The following is a 19,077-nucleotide window of genomic DNA, read 5'->3' as shown; positions in this document are numbered from 1 at the left end:
AACTATATACATTTATGGGTGATAGGGGAGGCATTCCTGTGCCTCAGAAACCTGGATGGGACAAAAAGCTTGAGTTTTCTTAATGGCTTGGAAAAACAGAGGAGAAGGAGAGGGAGGAGGCAGTGTCTGTAGTCAGCACAAAATTGTTTAGGGTTACTAAGACAAGAAATAATCAGCAAGGAACTTAATTAAGCCAGAGGAACTGGCAGTATTGTGAAGATGCTATCAGTGTTAATAAACTGAAATATGACACACTGTACAGAGAATCTTGGGCTGCTTGTTTGCTTTAGGTTGTGGTTTTCATTCATCTGTAAAACAAAAAACCCTGGGCAGTTCTGTAATCAGTGAGAATTAATGAAATTTCAGTAGCAGTAACCTCTTGAAAAGGGAATGGTGTGGGTAAAGACAAGATGGCAAATACATTGCAGTGCCATTACATCAATCAGTGCTGAAACTCTCCCTGACTATGTATTTGGTAATGGCTGCTCTGTCTCAAAAGCAAATACCAGGGCAAGAGTTTGGTGAAGAAATTAATTGAATGTGGAAAATCTTACAGGGGGAAAAATTGAAAAAAAGATGTCAGAAGATAAGAAAAATGGTGAACCATCCACACCAAATATTGAAAAGTATAGGGCAGATAGTTTATTGCCTTTTATTGTAATACAGGAGTTTGTAGAGAAGTTTGACATTTGGGTGTATAACCTAAATGACCTCAGATGCAAAGATGATACTTGACTTTTTAAATTTTATTTTTATTTTCTCCTTCCAAAGGGCAATATCAGCAGGTAAATGTTCCTGAAGACCAAGCAGACAAGCTGCTCCTTGCAAGCTGGGATCTTCCCAAAGCAGTTCTGGAGAAATACCACAGCCTGGGAGTAGTGCAGATGTTTGAGTGGCAAGCAGAATGCCTGATGCTTGGACAAGTTCTGGAGGGAAAGAACCTCGTTTACTCAGGTATGCAAACACCTGACAAAACCAGTGCCCCCCTAACTTTTCCACTGCCATTTACAAGGACTTACTGGTGCTGGGACATTTGGATCTGACAGGTAGAAAGGTCAAGATTATCTTCTGGAGACATCTTAAGATCTGTCCCATTTCTGTACCTCAAACTTGACTTAATGATCTCCTTTCCAGATGTGAAGAGAGACTTTTTGCCTCATTTTCTCTTAAAGTTCCTTTAGAAATTGATAATTAGGAGTCAGCTAATGGTGACTCTTTTATTACAGACTGTCAGCTAGGAACTGAATGATACCAACAATTGAAGATATACATACTTCTGAGAATGTTATTTGCTATTAGCTTTTTTTCAGTCCATTTGTCATTTTTCATCACATATTGTGTGTGGGGTGTGTGTGCAGGAGGGGAAGTAATGCAAAAGGAGAAGGAGGAATGGTGGACTAGAAATCTGTAGGAAATGGCAGTTGGTTGTCCACCTTTCATGGGAAAAAGGTTCTAGAGCAGCACTGAGAGGATGAAGAACTTGGAGGAGAGGTGGGTGATTTTAGTCTTCCTGACTCTTTATAGGGATGACTGCAAATGTGGTTGTGGGTGAGAGACATCAACTGAAGAGTCCCACCCAAAGTTCTCCAGTAACTGCTTTCTATGCTAGATGTGTGATGCTTTTGGATTTACTTTTTAAACTTTAAAAATGAATTAATCCCCCCCCCCCCCTTTTCTTTTCAAGCTCCTACCAGTGCTGGAAAGACTCTGGTCGCAGAATTGCTGATTTTGAAGCGAGTCCTGGAGACTCGTAAGAAAGCTCTTCTCATCCTTCCCTTTGTCTCTGTGGCCAAGGAGAAGAAATGTTACCTGCAGGTAAGTAGCATTCAAGGAGGGTGAATTTATGGGTAGTAGTTGTTGGGTCACGTTTTTTAAACAGAAATGCAAAAGCATGGATTTTGGGGGGGAAAAAATTACTGAGTTTTTTCAAAAAGAAGTTGTAGATAATTTAAAATTTGCTGGAGATAAAAAAAGGAAATCTTTAGCCAAAAAGATAAACTTAGAAAAATTTTACGGGGTCAATTCAAACATTTTATTTCAGCTTTGACTTTTAAAACATTACTTGCATTTATTCAACAATTTGATAATAAACAAAATTTAAATGAAGTCTCTGATGAAAGATCATGTTAGGAAAAGTACAAAGGGAAGGTGTAAATGCTATCTTAGGGATAAAAGTATATTTTAGCTTTCCTTGGGATATTTCACCATAATTTTGTGCATTTGATTTCACTTTGACTTTGCTTTTTTTTTTTTTCTGCCAGAATATGGTTATGTCTTGGCTTCCTCATCCCAGCTATTTAACGAATGAAATTACAGTGGGAACACTCTTCAAGACATAAATATTTTTTCTTGAAAGATTTCCATATCAAACATTGTTGTCATTAGCTAATGACAATGACTAAAACCAAATCCAAACCCAGCAGACATTTTTGCATTTTTGTTATAGTTTCTAGCAGTTAAGACAGTTTGGTTGTTCATTAACTGAGATGGTATCTTAACTTTACAAATTGCTAGGAAATCCTACAAACAAAGTGCAAAAGCTACTTTGAAGTGCTTGATAATGGAGACACATTTTTGCTTTAATCTTGTAAAACTGGAAGACTATCAGTGCTCTGTTCTGCTACTCCTGGCATGAGGTTTGGCCACAGCTGCACGTGCTTGAACTCAAAGGGTGACCTACTTGTGAGGTGCAAATATTTGTTATCTTTTGTTAGTGCCATGTGGGATATGTCAAAGCTTTGGCACTGCAGTAAGGAGACCTGGAAGAGCAGAATTTACTGTTTCTTGGCTTTCAGTGTGAGATGTGTCATCACTGTGTTTGGAGTTCCATTTTGGCTTTTGCCCAGGATTTCTCAAGAGGAAGGTGTCTTTTTATATAAGCCACTGATATCATAAACTGTTGCACTGTGTATTCCCTAACATTTTTGATATTAGATCTTCTTATACATAGCAGGGGTCCTCATCTTTTACTCAGTTATGTACACTGTCTTGCAACGTGTGCTCTGTGGCTTCTGCTTTGGAAATAAAAAATGACAGTGGGGAGAAGTGTCACTAACTGGCTGGGATATGGCTTTAATCCAATTAGTTGGCATTAAAAGTACCAGAAATTGTAGCTGTAGAGTGCAGGCTTTTATGTGATTCCAGCAGGCAATGGTCAGAAGTTCAGAGTTGTAACCTTGGCATGATGTTCTTTCCTTGGAAAACAGGCCCTGTTTCAGGAGGTGGATGTGAGAGTTGAAGGCTACATGGGAAGCATGGCTCCTGCTGGACGTTTCTCTGCTCTGGATGTTGCTGTCTGCACCATTGAGAAAGCCAATGGACTAATCAATAGGCTCATAGAAGAAAACAAAATGGACTCACTGGGTAAAATACTACAGCTTGGCCATTGTGGGGTTTACATATTCTGAGTGCATGTGAAATCATGGGATGCTTCAAATTTTCTGAGTTCTGTAGGTGACAGACATACCATATAGGAATATGCAGTGATTTTCTTCTTCCAGAGAACCTTTTATTTGGATTTAGGAGGACAGGCAGCATTGTTCCATGTAGCTCAGCAGCTGGGATGAGTAGGTAGAAGCTGCAGGCTTTAGCTTGTCTCAAATGGATGGCAAGCTGCATTTAACAATGATTCCCATTGCTGGGAACTGTTCTCTAATTAATAAAACTGAATCAAAGTTCTGAGATATGTTTGAGTTCAGGAATATGTTATGTTCATTTGTTTTAGACAGAGATTGTGGAATCTAAGATCTGTCTTCATTTAGCTTGAGGAAGAGAAGGAATTACATTCTGTGCTCATCTGGATCCAGATAAGCAGAATGAATACACAGTGCTCTTCTGGGTAGGCATTTTAACTGTGGGAGGGCTGTGCCATTCATTTCTGTCTTGTTTGCTCCAAACCTCTCTGTCCTTGTAACATTGGCTCCTGGGTCTCTGTGGCCCTGATGGCCACTAGATAATGAAAGTATTCATTAAGTATTGGGGATAAGACAAAAGCTGAAGAAGCCCAGTGTTTCCATGTACACTCAAGAGAAATGTACTTTCCTGTTCTAATCAGAAGTTTGTTATTCTCATTTTTTCTCTGCTCCAGAAAGCTGTACCCAGTTATGTTTTACACAGTAATCCTTCCTTCACTCAGTCCTGTAACATAGCTGGGTGATATTTTAAGAATATAAAAATAGATGAGGATCAAACTGCTCTGAGACCTCCACCTTTGAAACTGCTGTTCTGTGTGCATCTGGTATCATCATATTCTGCTGCATTGTGTACCAGAAAAGCTTTTTAGAGAGAAAATGGGAAATAAAACCTTGTAGGTTTTTTCAGAGTGTGAGATCATGGGATAACACATTCACACCTGGATCTATAGGGGCTGAATCACCATGAATGCTTTAGAGACTGCCAGTGGGCTGGAAGATGAGTGCGTGACTGTTATGCAGCATTTTAAACTCATTCAAATGAAGGTTCCTGCAGTCCAGCTCAATTCTTGAATGTATATCTTCATCTCTTCACTTGGAAGAAAACCTGTTATTTATTTTAATATATGGCTACTTGGTTTAAGGTTTTTTGCTTGTTTAAGCTAGGGTTAGTGTGATCCTATGTCACCACACTGTGCAAGCTGTACTGCCACCACAAGGCAGACAGTGGGGTCAGGATAAGCAGCTTTCTGTTGGCTTGTGTGCCTTGGAAGCATACTCAGAATATTAAAATATATTGTTTAATGATATCATCTTTCAGAAGCTAGAAATACACCAAATCCCTCTGGTTGGAACCTCCATTTCATCCCTACATGTTGTTGCACTTTAAAAGATTAATGTGCTTGAAAAGACTAATTTAAATGTAAGCAGCCAAGTGACTACAAGATTTGAGTTTGAAGATGTGTTCTCAATACCAATTCCTCCTTAAAGCACCATGTTTTTCTTTCACCATTTGAAAATATCTCTGCTGCAAACCTCCATTTCCCTTATGCCCCATTATGGCCATGTAATACAAGTAAAGGTAAAACACTTATTTTTTCTTTATATACTTCTCTGACATTAATTTAAAAATTAAATTTGATTTTTAAAAGTTATCATTATGTAGGAAATGGACAAGTTTTCTGTTTGGAGGCAAATTTTCATAGAAGCTGTAAAATATGGGTATGAACTGAAAATGCCAGTTTAGCTGTCACCCAAAGGAAGCTTGTCTGAAACTGCAAGATTGTACCTTGTCTTCTAATTAATTCTAAATTTAGACCAGTTTGTAACAAGGGTGTTTTATCTTTTAAGATGAGTTATTGGGAGATGACTGCAATCCTGGCTGGATTCCATCTCAAGCTCGAGCTGTTCCTTTTACTGATGTCAACCCCATGCTGATAGCTCACGTTGCCTTTGGAAATTGTTGAGAGAAACTCAAATCCTCTGCCTGCCAGAGCTCTCTTTGCTGTATGAAGCAGTTAAAAGCAATGTTGTATTGCTAATTATTATATAAGGTGTCACTTTAGAACATCCCGGTACATGGGAGATGATATTCCTCTTGTTCAGCCTCTTGACACTGATGCTTAAGGAATTTTTAGGAAAATGATTAGAGAAGAATCTGCTGCTTTCTCAGTGTGTAATCTGGGAATGGATTTGTAATGTGCTGTTATGATATTTGTTTCTTAATTTAAACTTGAAATTAAAATGTTACTAGTTGAATTACATTTAAAAAAAATCAAGTCCTTCCTGCTTTTCATTCAAAACTTTTTAGTTTTATACAGGATGGGGAATTAAAACAACCTAGTTATTCTACAGTAAACATGTCCGGTAGCTCTCAGGTACTTTTTAGTAGGTTTTTTTCAGCTGTCTTCTAGGGATACATCTAATTTGCAGACAGAAATAGCAGACTGAGTGTAGCCTCATTTCAGTACCTCTATGGTATGATGATGGTTTGAAGTGACTTGCATGGATTTTACTTTGGTAGGTATCTGATTAAACTGTCCTGTCTCAGCTCTGGGAGAGTTCAGGTAGATTGTTGTATGGGGAAACAGGAAGAAGCCTTTTCTGGTAGCTGAACAAACATGAATTTGGTGACCAATGAATTGCCAATGAATTATTTACAAGCAAGCACAGAATAAAGGAAGTAGAGGAAGACAGTGGAGCTGGATGGGTGGGAGTTTGTAAAAGAGGCTGATGAAGCAGTGCAGCACTCTTTTTCTAACTTAAGTGGCTTGAAAGAGAAGGAGGGAGAAAACAGACGGAGAGAGAAGGAACATATGTAGGAAGGAGAGAAAAAAAAGAGAAGGAAAAATAGCATTGAGACAGATAATGTAAGGTCACATTTGCCCTTAAGCTCCTGCTATTTTAGCCGTACCAGAAAGATTACATAGCTGCACCAGGGAGGAAAAAAATTCCACAGCAGCAGAGCTAATGAAGTGTGCTGTCCTCTGTGCCCTGCTTTTTTTTGCTTTAACCTTCCTTTATCCTACTCCATCTCCCTGGGACCCTGTCAGCTGGCCAGAAAAGGTACATGCTGCTGCTGGGATGTGTGCAGGAGGTGCTCTGGGTGCCTGAGTGGTTGTGGCTCTGTGTTTTCTCCTCAGGGAACACTCTAGTCTGGTCTGTTGTCTCCAGCTGCTGACATTCAGAAGCCTTTTTAGACATTAGTGTTTTAGATATTTCTACACACCTTAAAAATTTGATGGAGGTGGTTAATAGATTAAAATGTCATTTGAAGGAGGTAGGAGGACAACAAAGCTGTCACATAGGATTTTTTTTCATTAGAAAGCCAAAGCTAAGTAGAAGAGCTCGTTCAGATTTGGTTAATGAAGAGCAATTTAATAGGAAGCAAACTCTGCCAGTGTAACTACATCTGCTCTTGTTTTTTTTTCTGACACAACTGCATTAGTAAAAAATGATGTTTTTAACTAAGACAGTGATGTCAACAAAATTTTTTGCTAACTCTTTTGAGTGCTGGAATTTTCCTTTCCAGATACTCTGAAGCCTGAGGGTTTTTGCTTGCAAGGAAGGTACAGTATAGATGCTGCAATACTGTTTTGTGTGGTGTCTAGACTAACAACTCAACCAATTTACTTTTATTTTTTAAAAGCTGATTGTGTCTATGTGTGGTTGTGGTGGGTATAAAACCTCATGGCATCAGTCATGATTTGTCTCTCTCAGTGGCAGAAGGAAGCCATCGTGGTGTTGGTAAGCATAGATGGATTTGTGAATTTAAATTTCTGTTCATCATGTGGAATGGGAAAGGATTGAGGCTATTTGCTCTTAGTTTGGAGGTTTTTCAGATATGACCTGAGTGCTCCTCTTTATCAGGAGTGGTTGTTGTGGACGAGTTGCACATGCTGGGAGACTCTCATCGAGGATATCTGCTGGAACTCCTCCTGACCAAAGTGAGATATGTTACAGAGAGGGTAGCAAAAAGGTGAGTAGACTGAGATATTTGTCTTTTATTGCTAAATAATTGATGACTCTTATTCTCTGTGTGAATGGAAACTTGGGTTAGCTGCAACGTTTTTATGAGAGCGATGACCTAGACTATTTTGTTTATTAAGATCTCATCACAGCACTTTTCAGGAACCTGCCATTGTAGTTAAACCCTCTTTTCCACATGGTTTTCAATTTGTGTGCTACCATGGGATTTATCCTCTCAAGAAAAGAAGTAAGGCTGAAGCTTTCATTTACTTCTTTAGCCTTTTTTTTTTTTAACTTTGGATTTTTTAAAAACAGTTTTGCTAGCAGATTTGCCCTGCCTAATTTTTCAGTGCTTCGTGGAGTGGTGTAATTATCCTACTGGAATGCTCTGGTGTGATGGAAGAGTGGGCAGGCTGTTAACTTGTGCATGGTGAATTGATCAGAAGGCTTAGAGGAAATGTCAGCAGTCTGCTTGGTTAGCACTGCTCAGGGTGAGCTCTGCTTTTGCTTATAACATGTGATAGCCTAGTGGTTGCATGTTTTCCTGCCTTTAGCAGAATTGATTTCACTCTTTAGGGGAATAGATAAGATGTTTGAGAAGACCTCTAGAAACTTTTAAGAATTCAGTATCTAGATCCTCAGCACCAAGCTGTCCAGCTGCTCCGTATTGCCCAAACACAGAAAAAAGGAAATGGAAGAGGTAGTGTAACCTTCTTAATCTTTATTGGTGGTGCTGAGAGAAGAGTCAAAATCAACTGTTTCTTTAGCACAAAAGGTCAAATTTTGTCAGTTTTCTCTGCTGCTTCTTGTTTTGTGTGTTGTACCAGTGCTGGCTAAGCAGAGACCATCTGTTTAGTGCTGGGGAGCTGCCATTTCTACACTGTCTCTCCACTGGACATTGCACCCAGTATTGCCCATCATGATTTCCAGGAGCCAGCAGTGTTCTTGGTCTAATCACACCTGACTTCTCACATTCTTCCCATAAGTCCTGGAAGTTATTAGACTTTGGAGCAGTATTAGTGACTTTGCCACTCTTTTTTTCTTGGTTTATCAAGTAGCTGCAGCACAGGTGCAGGCTCACCCTCTGCTTTACTCCCTTGCATTGAGGAAGCAGGAAGGAGAAAACACTGGCCAGGAGGAAAAAAGTACAGGTGCATCAAGGAATATTCCTGGGAAGACACTTTTTCATCCTTCACCATGCAGGCATGTTGGGACCCAGGTTCTCTGTCTCTCTGTCAGGATCAAGGTGACAGTGGTACCCTGTACCACTTCCTGACATGAAGGAAGTGGCAGCTAATTTTATTTTGGAATCCACTGGATTCCTGCAGCTGAAGACCACATTTTCTCTCAAAAGTCCTTCTAAGTCTGTGTTTTGGTTTGTTTTTTTTTCTCTGTTATTTAATGAGCTTATATAAAGTCTTTAAACACTGTCCAGTCTGGTCAGTTATCAGAATGATCAGTGCCTATCCCATTGAAGTACAAGTTGTGTCTTCACAGCAAGAAAATGTTCTCAGATGGCCACTGCCTGTGTGGGTGTCCATGCTTCTCCACAAGGCTTTTTGGCTGAGCAGACTCAGCCAAAGTTCTGCTGCAGATTTTTCTCCCCCTTAGTCACATAATATGCTGTAGAGCTAGAACTTTTTTAATCCTTGGAGGTCAATAGTTACCTTAGGGAGGAAAAGGTCCAGAGTTCCTGTAGGGACAAAAGTATGTAACCTTGATGGTGAAGCTGTACCAGCAAATGCTTAAAGATCTTGGATAACAGAGAGTCTGCCTCTCTTCAAATTCCTTATTTCTGTCTCATCAGTGACTGGCCTTTTATACTCAGCTTCTGGATAATCTTGTTTTCTTTGTCTTGTCTTTGCCAGGATTACCAGGGTCTTCTAAGAAGATTCAGGTTATTTCTGAGCTCAAAGTGATTTGTCAGATCTTTTTTATTTTTTAGAGTCTCGATTTGTGGCTCGGTGCAATGCAAATGAGTACTTTTAAAACACAAGCTTAGAAGCATAAAAAACCCTATTGTGTAGATGTAAAAGCCTGAATTAGAATCTAAATTTGGGTATCTAAATTAACAGTTTGTGTTGTCAGGTTTGTTCGGAGTCCATTACTTCTCACTGTCTTTAGTGAAAACTGCTGTTCAGCATTTTAGGAACAGAAGCTACTTGCTTCTTTGCTGTTCTCAGAGCTTTGGTTCCCATATCTAGGAAGACATTAGTCTAATATTATTTGTCCTGAAATGGAAGCAAATAGAAGTGTTTTAATTAAGGTATTTAAGCTTAGAAAGATTGCGGTGGAGATTGAGCCATTCCTTTATTTCCATGTTTTCCATGTTTATTTCCATGTTTTTGTTAGTGGCAAGGAACTAGTTGATCTTTGTATTTGTTTTCAGTCTCTCCAAATATGCAGTCAATTCATAGCTGTTGGCTACCTAAAGAAGGTAAAGGTTTAGGTTCAAATTGATTAAAAGCTGAATTATCTTGTAATCAGTGCATAACCTGACCTGTTTTCTAAGAGTAGCGTATGGCTTCTTTCTTTGTCAAGAAGTTGAAAAATTAGTTTTGCACTTGAGAGGCTGGAAGGAATTAGATTGAACTGTTTTTTCTGAATTCCATTTTCCAGAGCAGTAACCTGTGTTGTCACTAACTTCTATTTTCTTTTAACCACTTCCAGACACACAAAGAGCACCAGTCCTGGTTTTGGTGGGATACAGATAGTAGGCATGAGTGCTACGCTCCCTAACCTGGGGCTCCTGGCCTCGTGGTTAGATGCAGAGCTCTACTGTACAGATTTCCGCCCTGTGCCCCTCAAGGAGTGGGTGAAAATTGGCAGCAACATATATGACTCCTCCATGAATTTAGTGCGAGAATTCCAGCCCAAGCTGCAACTGAAGGTAACAAAACCTTGAGAAAGTGCCTTTGGTGGTGCTAAAGTTAAAGAGACAGCTCCTGGTATATTTTTTATTTATTTTTAAATAGATGACATTCACAACTTTGTTGTTTACTTCATGCTCAAACTGAGAATAAAATTGGTATTTTTGTCTTCTCCTGCCTTAAACAAAAAAACCCCAAAATACAGACTCATGAAGGTATTGAAGATTTTTGAATCTGACGTGAAGACAAATGCAGTTTGTCTTGTTATGTTGTTTCTGAGTACATAACAGATATAAAGAGCTTGAGTCTCCCTTTACCCACCGCTGTATCTTGTGTCTGGAAATCTACTTCCCTTTCATAAATGCAAGTAAATATTTCTTGCTTAGGCCAAGGAATTTGCACTCATAATTGGGAGAAAATATTTGTATTAAAATCTGGTATTGAACCTGCTTGTGTTAAACTGCTAAATGATCTAATTTTGACACTGATTAGAAGGCAGATGTCTATTCCAATTCTTCTGAATTTGTTTTCAGTAGTCAGTCCTTTTGCACACTTGAAAAGGATATGGAAAGTTAGGGGTAACCTACTATGATGATTTCAAAGAACCAGATGGATACAAGTGGGAAATTTGAGCTCTCTACTTGTAGGTCCTTTCCTGTGGAGTCTTTGAAGGGTAAATTCTCTCTCCAGTTGGTTTAACTGCTCTGTATAATACTAGTGTAGTAGTTGGGCAGTACGGGCTGAATGGCAGCAATATTTTGGAAAGTTTTGCATTCCATTCTTGCACAGACATTCTCTTGTCAGTAGCATGGTGGTACAGCAAAGAAAAATTATCCTGGAAACAAAAGGAAATGTTTTTCACTAGACCATTTGGAAGTTAGTTTTTATGCGGTCATATTGAGAAGGTGATGTTGCTTTTGGATATTTTTGAGGCAGTTGCTTTGGATAGATACTAAATTAAGCAAGAGAAAGAACTAAACTAGACTTATGACTCAATGGTTTAAAGGAGTTGGCTTATTTTATAAGACTGGGGGATCTTGGGCTTGAAATCTATCACTGGACCTTCCGACTTCTGTGCCTCAAACTGAACCAATAAAAGGGAACTTGATAACTTCACTTGCTCCCCTGTTTTCATTTGCATATTAGTGCTTTTTATTTCTTGCTCTACGCCTACATTTTTCTCTTCCTCCTTTGGCCTGCTTGCTACAAGAGAATCTGGCAGAGCCAAGGAAACCAGATCAATTGCAGGGACTCTCTTAAGATCTTAAAACCAAAAAAGCAAGCTGTAAACAGCATTTTTTTGCATGAACATCTATAGAAGTATCCCTAAAAGGCTTCCACTGTGCTCTGAACACCTGCAGTCTTTGGTCAGCAGGGCTTGCTGAGTGCCTCTTACTGGGGATGCTTAGACTGCTGCATGCCAGGCTTTTAGTTCAGACATCCAAGTTAACAAATGTTCCCTAGTTTAAGTAGAGGGGTTTTCCTTTGGGGCTCTTCCCCACTGCTGTTAGCCATGATGTGGAGGTTGCAGTGATTTATTTGTGCACTGTGTGGCCTTCATTCAGAAAATGATTTCTGAAAGCAAGATGTAAAGCATTACATGTATTCATGGGTAGGTCTAGAACTGCCCTCAACAACGTGATCATACTAGTGCTTGGACTTCATAAAGCAAGGCAGAAACTGAGATAACAGTCCTCCATGTTCTGATTACTTCTCTTTCTGCCTGGAAGTAGAAAATTCCTGCTGGGATACAGAAGGACAGCATTTACAGAACTCATTCAATCTGAGAGTGCACTGAAAATATTTTATCTCAATTCAGGGAGATGAAGACCATATTGTGAGCCTGTGTTATGAGACTGTTTGTGGTGGCCATTCAGTCCTGCTCTTCTGTCCCTCCAAGAACTGGTGTGAGAAGCTGGCAGACATCATTGCCAAGGAGTTCTACGGTTTGCAACAAACTGAGAGTAAGAGAAAAGTACTTAATAGAAGACTACAGTATGTGTGCACAGTGCCTTTAATGAAAATTAATTTTAGTAGGAACTATAAAAATACTTTCTTTCTCAAGGTTCTGCAAAAAACTCAGGCCTTGCCCCAGTTGTTGTGAACAGGGAAGGGATTGATGAGGTCCTGGATCAATTAAAGCGTTCGATTTCAGGCCTGGACTCTGTGCTCCAGCGTACTTTGCCATGGGGAGTGGCATTTCATCATGCAGGTATTCCTGAATATCTTGGTCTTGAATTAGTAATGGTTAAGTCATATGAGTTCTTTTTCTTGCAGGTATCAGCAATTTACCAGTTGCTTTTTAAAGCATTTTGTAGATTATGATTAAATAAGCTTTAAGAATCCCACAGTTACAGGCAAATTTGAAATTCATTTTTTATGGCTGAAGACTTTAATTCACAAATTGTTTTGCTGCATCTTTTCTGTGTTGTGTTGGTGTCTTAGGATGATGTTATGATGCTTGTATCCCCAGTCCTCTGTTCTATTTATGCTGGATGTTATATTCTGTGCCTTCAAGACTGGCTCTGAAAAGCGAAGTTTTGTTTTGTTTTCAGCCTGCTCACTCCCCCACAGTTGACAGGATGCAGACAGGGAAGTCCATAGTGCAGCTTTCACTTTTTGCTCTTGCTTTCACTTCTTGCTTTTGCTTTGGCTTTTTGCTCTTGCTTTCACTTTTTGCTCTTGCTTTCGCTTTTGCTCTTGCTCCTGCTTTGCTTTTGCTTTTGCTTTTGCTTGTTAGTTAGTTTAGCTAGGCAGTCTGAATTTTTCCCTGGACTGTCTTTCTTTCCCTTTTCTTGGAACTAGTCGAGCCTGCTCCGGACTGGGACCTGGGAAACATTGAGAATTTTCACTTTGTGGCCTGCAGCAGCCATTCCCAGCACCGGAGGGCTGATAACAGGAGAGACTTTCTGAATTTGTCATCTTTTTCAGAGCGGTAAAAGAGTTTCGTCATCTGGTATGGTTCATTTTGTGTGCTGGGGGGGTGCTGTGCCTGTTAAACAAACAGGTTCTTTCCACTTTTCTCTGAGGAGTCCTTCCCAAACCAGTTGGGGGGAGGGGCCGTGTGGGTTTGCTTTCTGGAGGGGCTGCCTTTTGGAGGTTTTCTCCCAAATTTGCCATAAACCAGGACAGTTGGACAACAGCAACTTCTGGAGTACAACTTGCCTGGTCCTTTCTTTGTGAAATGGCTGAAAACTTAACTGATTTGCAGCTCCAGGATTTTCAGGTTTTTCCTAAAGCTGCCAGAGTATTTCAGAGCAATTTTCCTCAGCTTAATATTGAAATATATGAGTGAATAGAGGCAGTATAACAATAAAAAAAAAATGAAAGGAGCATGTGTTGTGAACACTTTTGCTTGAATTTTTTAGTTCTTACTTAGGTAGGTAATAGAGCATGTCACCTGTTGATTCACTGAGAGAAAAGAGAGAAAACAGTAGCTATGGCATTGATTATGTAGGAGGAATAATTCCAAATGCTTGTAGAATCTGTATTTCTTATAAAATTGACCTGAAGCCCTGAAGGCAATGTAGAAAGGTACATACTAGATGTGTAATGGAAATAATGACGACTGAATCCAGGGTCAGGATGGCAGATGAGTAAATCCAATTTCCCTACTGTTTTCTCATTTTTTAATTTTATTTCTTTATATATTTACTTGCAGTGCTTGTAAATATAGTAAGTAGTAAGTAAGTACTACTAAGGAGTAAGTAGTTAATCTTGCCACCTTAGAAAAGCTAGTATATCACTGTCAGTTTCACCATCACTGTTTTTATTATTGAATAATAAAAATGTAATGGTGAAATTTCGCTTCACTTACTGGTCAGAAGTTAACTGAAGTAGTACTGCAAGTCTGGTTCCTAATGCTGCCTGGTGAACGTTCATTAAGTCTGCTCTTCCCTTGCTGGACAGCAATATTTTCAGCTCTTCCATCCAGCCTCACCATCACAAGGGTCACTAAAAGCCCTGTCTCCCCAGGGCTGACTTTTGACGAGCGGGACATCATTGAGGGAGCGTTCCGGCAGGGCCTGGTCCGGGTGCTGGCCGCCACGTCCACGCTGTCGTCGGGAGTGAACCTGCCCGCGCGCCGCGTCATCATCCGCACGCCCACCTTCGGGGGCAGGCTGCTGGACATCCTCACCTACAAACAGATGGCTGGAAGGGCTGGCAGGAAAGGGGTGGACACAGAGGGTGAGCAGAGCCTTTATTGGCATTCTGTCGGAGCGGTGTTAACCTGATTAAATCCAGGGCGGTGCTACGCAATTAGGGACTAATCATGATGAATTCCTTCGGTGTGCTGTATGATTAGGTTAATCAAGATGAGTTTGTTTGGTATTAATTTGTTTGGTATTAATGGAGTAAAAGTTGTAATTCCCAGGGGATTGTTTTCACTGCGTGAGACTGACTTTGGTATTTATATGTCAGTTACTTCAGGAGAGGGCTATTTTTGCCTTTGAATTTTTGTTAGCTTCTAAGGCTATGTTGTTCATTTGCCTTAATTCTGTGATCCATGGTCAGTTGACTAAAGTGTTTAGAGTTTTAGTGAGAAAATTTGCAGTAAGCTCTCATTGGATGGGCCTAAAATGTAAGAAATGCATGTCTACAAAGTCAAGTCTACAACCCTAATTTGACAAACTTCTGTTGTCTGAAATTATGATTTAGATTTAGTAAACTTAACCATCAATTTTATGGATTTTGAAAGTAGTAATGAGACAGACAAGGAAATATGATCAGTAGTTCACAGGTAATATGGCACCTTCTTGCATACAGTGGCACTGATTGATGTTCAACAAAAAAATCCTGCCTGTTATTTTAATTTGCAAAGAAAATTTATCTTTGTGGATGATTGCAAAAAGCCACATTATGCACGTATAAACACAGTAGAAAAGAAGAAGTTCAACAGATGCGGGAAGTGGGATTCGCCCTCCTGATTGTTTGATTGGTGCTTGCTGGAGCCCTATGTAAGCAGACTGTTCTTACATTTAGCTTTCTATTTTTGCCTGAGTAGCATAGCAACAGAGCATTTTGCGACCTATATCTCTGCGAGCTCTCCCTGTGCGTTCAAGGAAAGGGCAGCTGCAGGCTGGATTTTGAAATTTTCCAGACTTTCTCATTTGACTGCAGCAGGCAGGTGTAAAATTACATTATTCCTTGAAGTTTCTTCTTTTTCTCCTTCAAGTTACAATAATTAGTACCCTTTTTGACAGTTCTGATGTGTAAGCAGTTGATTTTATGCTGATGAGCTTCATGAATGTACCATTTTTTTCCACTCCACAGAGTCTTTTGGATGAGAACATAAAGCTATGTTGCCAGCTGCTACTCTGTCACGGAGTAGGGAGACTGGAGGACAGCAACTTCAGCTGGAAAAAGTGCCTTATGTGGATATGAAATTTAGCTGACAGACAAAAGATAAATGCTGTTGGGTTGAATTCCTCCTCCTCTCCCAACATTATAGTTTTGGATTGTCTTACATTTTGGTTTTTAAATTTATTTTTCTTGATTTGATAGAAACTTAAAAATATAATTTTGGAGAGTGAAATGTGTTTCTTTTAGTATCCATCAAAACTATGGTTTTACCAAGAGAAATAGGTAAAGCTGAACAAAATCTAGAATTTAGTAAGGCCTTTGTAGGTTTTAATGGAGTTTTATGCCTGGATATCCAGAGTTTGTCTAGTCTGATGCTAACCTGGACTTCCCCTAGTACTTGAAATGTTCAATAATGGATATTGGAACAGTTCAGTTCCTTTTTTAAAAAATTTATTGTTTACTAGATTGCAGTTAGTAGCTTTGAATTATCAGTGGCATCTTGGGAAAGAATATCCCCCAAGTCTTGCAAAACTGTCAGATACTGTAGAGCTAAGTGGATACCCATCTTCTGTTAGATTTTCTTTTAGGTACATCACTCTGAAAGAGTCAAAGGGAAGTTTTCAGAGGAAATTTCAGGTCACATCAGAACCCAAATAGAAAATGAATAGATGTTCTTTATTGCTAAAATAAAAATAAGCTTTTCTTTCACCAAACAATGCTTTACAGGCAGTTTATCTTACCTACTCTCCAGTTCTGTCAAAAGTACATGATCAACTGATATCAACATTTTCACCTGGCAGGATTAAAAAAATCAAAGACACATCCTCTGAACATCATTTCATTCTGTAGTTAATTTATGTAATTATGTTTAAGCTGTATTTCGTTACTTGCCTACACTGCATTTATTTATTCTGTTCATTAAATTTAAGTGCAGCTGTGTTTTCATTACCTCTGGATTTGCTAATTACTGTAGCATTTCCACAGCTACAGTTTTATCTTAAGTTAACATTCCTAGGGTCATACTCAGATACTCACTACCAAAATTACCTTGTGTCCAGACTACATGCCTTTAAATCTTAACAAGTTATCATAAATCTGCCATGATATTTAATGTACAGCTAATCCAAAACTAATGTTCTTCTCTTAGTCAAAGGCAAATGTGCCTGACCCATAATTCATTTATCCTGTACCAGTTGACAAAGCTTGCAACTACCTAAGGTCTTCAGTGATCCAGTTTCTCCCCAGTTGCTTTGTGGAAAAAATATCCTTTATGTGACCACTGTGTTTTCCATAGTTAAGCTGTACTGATACATGGAAAAACTCTACAACCTGTAAAAGTTGTGAAGTAGGTGTGTATTTATTCAGCAGGGATAACTCCTCCAAAGATGTGCGTGCTTTCTGAAGAACTTCACCCTCTTTTTATTCCCTGAGAGGTTCCATGTGCATCAGGTTTTGCAGTTCACCATGCATATTCATTTCCTAGCCCTGCCCAGCCCTGCTTGGCATTATGATTAATAATAAGTGCAGTGCTCTGGTGGTCATCTGGTGGTTGCATGGGAGGAAGCAAACAAGCTTTCCAATGTCTTCCTCAGGGTGGACTTGTCACCTTGTCTCCTTGTGCATGCTCCCCGCTCTCTTGGTGGCAGTTCAAACCACAAGGCTGGTCTAGGCTTTTCTGGGGGTCCGAGGAGCCTTGCTTATCTCAACAGCCTTGCAAGTCTGGTACTCTTTCCCTCCTGCTTTGGGAAGCAGTTCCTTATCAAAATATCTGTGCATTTTCTCATTTTGTCTTTGCAAGCACAGCAAAAGTTAAAAAATACACATGATTAAACAGCTGTCCTTAATCAATCACCTTTTAGTTTCTAACCCCCTTGCCTCATTATTATGATCTCATTAAAGGAATTTACCCATTATTTTAATTTTTCTTTTGTGGCTCTGGGATGGTTTTTGACTCCCACAGAGTTTCAGTAGTTGGAGATTAACTGAACAATGTCTGACAGAGAATTTTAAGGTAGGATATATTGAGATGTACTTTCAGTGGAAACCATGCAGGTTACTTATGTGTATGTGTATATAAAAGCATATATGAAAGTTTAGAGGATGCATAGTTACTTAGATTGGTAATTTTGGATTTCTGAATTAGTTATTTCTGGAATGAAAGCTGGTTGACTTAATACAAACTGTCAAAATACTGCACAGCTTTTATGTTTTCTTATTACTTTTGAAAATTTTTTCAGTTTATTAATGTAATGAAAAAGTCAAATTAATGCCACTTTATATTATAGTTCCAGTCAACTCCAGAACAAGAAGCAAGAGTGATTCAACAGCAAAGCAGATGCACAGAGAGGCTTTGGATAACTTGGCAAGACCTAAACTAGCCTAATGTAACTTTGAAGCTGGCTCTGCCTTAGTTCTGATGTACTAGCTGTTCTTACATAGCAATGCATATGCATTGTGCACATTTTTTCTCTTCTTTTGTTACTCAACTTTTTTGAAAATACTTACAGTTTTCCATTCCAATAATATGTCCTTGGTGAGCTGTGTGCAGCTGTTATAGTGCTAAGATGCAGTACTAAAGTAATTGGTTTTGTATTTGTTTTGTTTTTCTTCTCCAATAGGTGAGAGCATTTTAGTCTGCAAGCCCTCAGAGAGATCAAAAGGTGCTGCTCTACTTCAGGGATCTCTCAAGCCTGTTTGCAGCTGTTTGCTTAGAAGAGAAGGGGAAGGTGTTGCTTCTAGCATGAAAAGAGCAATACTTGAGGTATGGGACACAGGGATTAGAATTGTGCTTGGACCCTTGCAGGGTGGCTTCTTCTGTGACACCACCAAATTTTTTTTGTGCACTTCTTTTTCATGTGTTTCCTCCTTTGTCAGGCCAATCATTTATTTGGCTCTGCCAGCTTGCTTCAGTATTCAGCATTTTGTCTAGGATGTTTCTCTGCTTGCTGCAGATTGGGACACTCAAAGAAGCTTTGCTGTTGTGTCTAGATGTACTTGGGCAGGCAGAACTAAGTGTGATTCTTAAACTTTAGGTGCGACCTGACACTGTTAACTGGAGGATGTTTGTAAATTACTGATCCTAGAGGCTTTGTAGACTGAATTGGGCCATAATGACATTTGTGGAACCTTATAGGGTGTCTTATTTACCCCCTCAATTTACCTACCTCTTCTGCACAGGAATGATTGAAATTTTGGGAATACATTTTGGGTGAGCAAACATGGATGGTACCCAATTTGCTCCCTCCTCTGTAGGGTTCCTATAGGAGTAAAAAGGACTAAAAGGGTTTCATTTCATGTAGGTGAGCTTATGTCCTTTTCCAAAGCTGCTTTTGGGTTTGAACTTGGATTAGATACAAGATTCTTTAAATAGAATCTGTTTGCTATACTTTTACTGTCTTTTGAAAGCTTTTGTGAGGCTTAGAACTGAGTTGTACTTCCATAGATTTTGAATTTTAGCAGACCAATGGAATTTCCAAATGTATTTTTCTGCATAAGAGCTATCTAAAAGAAGGGGGTTCCTTTAA

At 39.3% G+C, this 19,077-nt stretch overlaps 1 protein-coding gene across 1 annotated transcript in view; it reads left to right on the top strand.

The window, feature by feature from the left end:
* Positions 1 to 911: 911 nt before the first annotated feature.
* Positions 912 to 19,077, top strand: part of POLQ (DNA polymerase theta) — a 48,875-nt gene continuing 30,709 nt past the window's right edge. Inside the window, exons 1-9 of the mRNA XM_059493923.1 lie at positions 912 to 954; positions 1,685 to 1,815; positions 3,207 to 3,363; positions 7,281 to 7,389; positions 10,050 to 10,269; positions 12,069 to 12,213; positions 12,315 to 12,461; positions 14,225 to 14,437; positions 18,172 to 18,314. Of these exons, the coding sequence (XP_059349906.1) occupies positions 912 to 954; positions 1,685 to 1,815; positions 3,207 to 3,363; positions 7,281 to 7,389; positions 10,050 to 10,269; positions 12,069 to 12,213; positions 12,315 to 12,461; positions 14,225 to 14,437; positions 18,172 to 18,314 (1,308 nt within the window). The remainder of the gene's footprint in view (positions 955 to 1,684; positions 1,816 to 3,206; positions 3,364 to 7,280; positions 7,390 to 10,049; positions 10,270 to 12,068; positions 12,214 to 12,314; positions 12,462 to 14,224; positions 14,438 to 18,171; positions 18,315 to 19,077) is intronic.

Source organism: Ammospiza nelsoni, chromosome 2 (assembly GCF_027579445.1).
Source record: "Ammospiza nelsoni isolate bAmmNel1 chromosome 2, bAmmNel1.pri, whole genome shotgun sequence".
NCBI lineage: Eukaryota > Metazoa > Chordata > Aves > Passeriformes > Passerellidae > Ammospiza > Ammospiza nelsoni.
The sequence above is the reverse complement of the archived record's forward strand: the minus strand, read 5'-3'. Positions and strand labels throughout refer to the sequence as shown.